At 41.6% G+C, this 5,384-nt stretch overlaps 1 protein-coding gene across 2 annotated transcripts in view; it reads right to left on the minus strand.

Moving 5' to 3' along the window:
* Positions 1–1,923: 1,923 nt before the first annotated feature.
* Positions 1,924–5,384, minus strand: part of accs (1-aminocyclopropane-1-carboxylate synthase homolog (Arabidopsis)(non-functional)) — a 10,193-nt gene continuing 6,732 nt past the window's right edge. For both annotated transcript variants that reach the window (XM_020615232.1, XM_020615231.1), the window contains exons 9-15: positions 5,192–5,292; positions 4,610–4,699; positions 4,466–4,511; positions 4,195–4,336; positions 3,785–3,927; positions 3,446–3,599; positions 1,924–3,255 (exon numbers count right to left, since the gene is read on the minus strand). In XM_020615232.1, coding sequence (XP_020470888.1) covers positions 2,837–3,255; positions 3,446–3,599; positions 3,785–3,927; positions 4,195–4,336; positions 4,466–4,511; positions 4,610–4,699; positions 5,192–5,292 — 1,095 coding nt within the window. In that variant the 3' untranslated portion in view covers positions 1,924–2,836. The remainder of the gene's footprint in view (positions 3,256–3,445; positions 3,600–3,784; positions 3,928–4,194; positions 4,337–4,465; positions 4,512–4,609; positions 4,700–5,191; positions 5,293–5,384) is intronic.

Here is a 5,384-nt window from a genome sequence, read left to right on the forward strand (position 1 = left end):
CACTCTTTCTACTTCCAGGGCTGGAAGACACACAATAGATTCACTGTATAGATAGCAGGTAAACTAGACTGATATTCACTGTATAATGCCATACTTGGATTATGTTTCTAATATAAGGAGTCAACATGAAGAAAGAAACATGAAGTGATGACACACTCCTGTGGATGCCCTCAGCATGAACCTGGCTATAAGTGAAACCTGGGGCCACAGTACAGAAACTTTCCCATCTTCCTATCAATAGTTTGTGTACTTTTTCAGTGGCTCTCTAAAAAGCCAATCTCACACTTATGTCAGATCCATTCTGAGTGTTTTTGAATAATAAAATATGACACATTGAAGTAAAACAAACATTGACAAGGGACTTTCTGACAATAACCAACATTTGGTTTCCATTCGTAACAGTAAAAAGGACACTGTAACACCCACCATGTTGTCAACTACTTGTGATCAAACAAACAATGACAACTTTAATCTACTCCCCAAATGACCTCACTGGTGTGTTATTTGTAGGTACAGGTATTTGTTAATTTGGTATTTCTGTTACAATAATTTTCAGTACCTTTGGTGCAACTCTTGTCTTTGGTTCTGCTAATTCTATATTTTCTAACTTATAATTACTATCACTGGATTTATTGGATTTTATTATTCCAGTCTTGTTACCTTCCTTTTGGAAACTTGAAAGAACAGCTGTCTTTAGTCTTTATTGAAGGCAGAAGAGTCACACTATACTCACTCCTAAAGTGTGTTCACATAACAAATATATATTTGTGGAATAAAACTAACTGACAGGGACCTGGTTTTTTCTTTGTTAACAATGACAAGAAACAAGATTTAGTTAACTGACAAAGACCAGGTTTCAGCTGATCAAGATGTTCACTATGTTCAGAGACTTACCAGATAAAAAGAAGGCACTTCTCTGATATACATAAGAGCAAGATCAAACTCGCCCACTGCTGCTGAGAAGGCCTTCTGCAACCCAGCGTTTCTTTTTTTTAATGTTCTCCCTGATATTGAACTCCTCTAGAGATTCAGAGGTGTAACATAAGTCGCCCTAGGGCTAAACTCTTGCATAACCAGTGCCTCATCAACACAGCACAACAGAGATATAGCTATGCCTCAGTTAATATGCTGCCCTTCCCAACTCATTTTATTCAACACATTGTCTGTCAAACCTTTAACCTACAATAACTGAGAGTAACAGCCAGAGAAATGTTAAAGAGCAGAGTGGCTGGTTGCTCACCACTGAAGACAGTAGGATCTTTATGATTTGGCTGGTCACTTTTGGTGTTATTCCACTCTGCCCAGAGTCCCTTCTCCTTCAGCCAGAACGGTGTACAGACCGCGTAGCACACACACAGGCAACCTGCCAACCCCACACAGGAATGAGCAAACCTGAAGCGACTGGTGGCATCCTCCAACTCCAGAAACCTCATATTTTTACAGGACTGAAAAAAGCAAGAGCCAGAGAAAACAGACAACACAAGGGAGAAGACATGAATAATTAGTGTGCTGAAGTCGAGTAACAGCAAATAGATCTGTCAAAAAGCATAGCTTGTCATTTTGGTCATATACATCATCTGTAACAATGTAAAATTATAATTAAAGGTACACTTACCTTTGTTGTCATTGAGGGGGAAAAAGCTGCCAAAAAGAAGGCTGGTTGGTCTGTATAAAAATCGAATAACGTTTTAAAGCATGGTTTACTTAGTGTTTACTTCAGGACAATTACTACTATACAAACGCTCTCAACACCCTGGTACATTACTGCTCATGACCACAAGCCCTAACTCGTAGATCAAACTCTTCAGTATTACTCCGCCTCTGCTGCAACGGAAACTCCCCCAGCTGGCGGTTAAATTCCCCCATGACATCGCCAATGTAACTCGCCAACTGTAGAGAAAGTGAAAGTACCAAAAACAGCAATTCAGTGATTTCAGGACATTTATTTGGCTGATATTAGCAAACAAGGAACAAAGAGAAAATCATAAAGGAAGCTAAAAAGTATAAAAATTATTTGAAACATGAGCGATATGCTGCAACAGCAAAATGCCACTCCGACATTTATGTCAAATGCAGAAACTGTAGGGGGTGTCTGTGGGTTGTTATACATGGCAAAACACTTAAGGAAATCCCACTCTCATTTTCTCACAGTCATGCACAATGCGTTGCAGCTGGTGGCGACATCAACCTCAGGTCTCTCCTCTTCGTCACATAACTACCACCCCTTCTGCTTTCCTTTGTTTCAGCGGGACAGCACCCACAGACCACCAAAAAGCAAGTTTCAAAATATATCATGCTAAAATGCCTTTAGATCATCTATCGCACAAAATTAGATACTAGTTATCTTAGAATCAAAACATATAAACCCTAAATTGGAGACTTTAATCACGAGCCAATTCAGGCTCACAGAGACTCAAAATGAAAGATTATAATAAGATAAAGACATATGAATTCTTTAATTCACAGATAATTAACTTTACAGAAAGTACAATGCATTTTGATATAATAAAGTGCATATGATCAAAAAATAAAAGTGTGCAGTTAAGATTAAGAGACTTACAATATTTAAGCATGTGACTAATTTTGGCAATCCCATCTTTTCTAACAGCTTAAAAGTAAGGCCTCAAGATGCAGACAATGTTCTGTTCCTCCATCCTGACCTTGCCTGCGTTACTGGCTAATGTTTCTTCTTCCCTCCTCAGAAACAGGCATCAGATTTGACCTTGAGTCAGGTGTTTGTGTCGAGCTTTTCGCCATAAACGCAGGGAACAAGAAGGATGCTTAAGTACTGGCTCTTGAAATTTGGCAGCTACATTCATGTCTGTTTATCCTAAGCTTACTTTCTGGCTCTTTGCAGCAGGTCCTTGAATACATCAAGAATCTCTGGGTCTTCCTCTGCAGACAGCTCTGGAGTGTTTTTCTCCAGCCAATCAGAAGAGTGGATTTGGTGCCTGAGAGTACCAATCAGAGAGCCAAGACTTTCTGCAGGCTTAGATGCTTGGCAGTCCAGCAGCACAAACTCCTCAGTGGCCAGCGAGTCTGTGTCAGGAACAGGGCTATCCTTCTCCATCAGCTGGTCTGATGACTTGCTCTGGGGTGATGATGTTGAATTGACAATCGCAGCGTTGTCTGAATCTGCACTGTCCTCTTTCACTGACTTTTTGCTTTCCTCACTGGATTCGTTGATAGAGTGTGAATCGGGGCTGACGTTTTTTTCTTCAATTTCTTTCAAAGCCTCTCTGATTCGCTTCAGGGCTGAAATGAAAACAAAACATTAACAGAACAAGTCAGCAACTATTATCCAATCAATAGTTAATTTAAGAGACAAAGCAGGCAATGGGCTGGAATAACACAAGTAATTTAGGACAGAGTGTAGCGAAATAATTGAATGGGCATAAAAAAGTTCAAATCATTAAGCAGAGTATATTATACACTACAAACTGACCAAGATGAAGGTGGTGCTGTGGGCTTGCGAAGACAATGCGGAACCAGCCAGGCACGGAGCAGGAGAAGGCATAACCGCCGCTTAACACCACCTTGTGTCTGAGGAAACTCTTACACAGAGACAGCTCCTCCTCAAACGACGGCTCTCTGAGGTACTACCAAAACAGACGGAGAGAAGTGACACATCAAGCCTACAGGAATGAACACACTGTTTTCAAGAAATTACCCTGTGGGCCTTTAATTTCAAGAGAACTACATGACTGTGTTATCTGCATTTCAATTAGCAAGTTAAAACTGAATCAACAGCCCTAATATCCTGAGCTGAGTGTGGTCTCCTCACCTTTCTGAGGTCAGCCCACACAAACAGTGCTGCAGGCCTGTCCAGGTAAGGGATACCCATGCTCTGGAACTGTCCCGTCAGGTAGCCGTGAGCAGCTTTCAGTCTGCTTCTGTTCTCTGGCAGAAATGTCTCGCTGATCCACTCTACAACATAAGAATGTGAGGTGGTAAGAGGTAAGTGCATGATGTGCAGCAGAGCACCATGCTGCATCCTGTCAGAGGAAACTGAAACCCACCAATCCGTTATCTATACCGCTTATTCCTGAATAGGGTCGTGGGGGGGCTGGAGCCTATCCCAGCTGACACTGGTTGAATTTTGACTTGTTTTTACCAAAAGTAGGCAGATATTTTTCCAGTTGTGTGATTACTGCAGTGCGTTTTCAAAAGGATATGCGAAGCTTTGATCCATACCTCTGTCCTTAAGCAGCTGTGCTACCTGGTACTGGGTGGTTCCAGAAATGCTGTGAAATGCGCCCAGCTGGGCCATAGCCTCCACGACGTCTCTGTTCTCGGTATACAGAGTGCCTATTCTCATTCCTGCCATCGCAAAGTCCTAGAAGGGACAAGAAGAAGTAAATTAGAAAGAGCTGTGAAAGCAAATATCCACTGAAGAAAAGCTGTACTGTCAGCAGGAGAAACAAAATCTCAGTCCCACACTCATAGAACTCAGCACAATACATACTTTACTCAGCCCCCACATTACATGCGTCCTCTGTGGGTCAGGCAAGCTGAAATAAGGGGACATCAGCAGTTAAGAGGCTGTCTACAGACGCAATTATGATGATTAAGAGTCCAATAGTGTAACCGTGCAGAGGTCATGCAGTACCTGTCTACACTGAGGACACTGTCAAAGGTGACAGATTCATCAAATACCGTCAGCATGTACAACTCATCTACGATAGCGTGGAGCTCATTTCTGAAGCAGGAAATGGTGGAGAGAAAGGCAGTATGAGTATATACAGTGCAACATTAATAAACCTTGGTTTTATATTGTTAATGATTGTTTACAGCAAAGAAAATGCTACATAAATGTAAAATGGGTCCTTCGACATCCCATGTCAGTGTAAAAGCACTGTGGTTTATGGTTACAACAGCTCAGCGCCTGCAAGGTTTCTATGGAGGGAATTACTTTGGCAAGATCATTTAGAAAACAATAGATGATGCAGGAGACTCCTTGGCACATGGCTGTGCTTGACAATATGCAGATGGTTAAGAGAGGTGATAAAACTCCATCAAGAGCACTTGATATTCCACACACGGGGACAAAGCTCTCAGCTGTAAAATAAAAGACATCGCACAAGGAATTGTATTCAGTAAATTGCCAGTGTGCTTAAAGGAGCCACAGGAATGCAGACCGGGAGGATTATGATGTCAGGCCACAGTGTGAGATAAGAGTGAGCAAACATACCTTTTGGCAAACTCCAAGAAGGCAATCATCTCCTTCAAGGTGTAGATCTCAGCCAGAGGATTGTGGGGATTCACCAGTATAATAGCTCGGATGATTGAGCCCTAAAAGAGACAGCTGGTTGCTACAGTAAGTAAATATGAACTAATGCACTGTAGATAAGGCTGCAAAACAAATCTCTGAGAAAAATGAGCAA

This window comes from Monopterus albus, unplaced genomic scaffold, assembly GCF_001952655.1.
Source record: "Monopterus albus unplaced genomic scaffold, M_albus_1.0 scaffold160.1, whole genome shotgun sequence".
Classification (NCBI taxonomy): domain Eukaryota; kingdom Metazoa; phylum Chordata; class Actinopteri; order Synbranchiformes; family Synbranchidae; genus Monopterus; species Monopterus albus.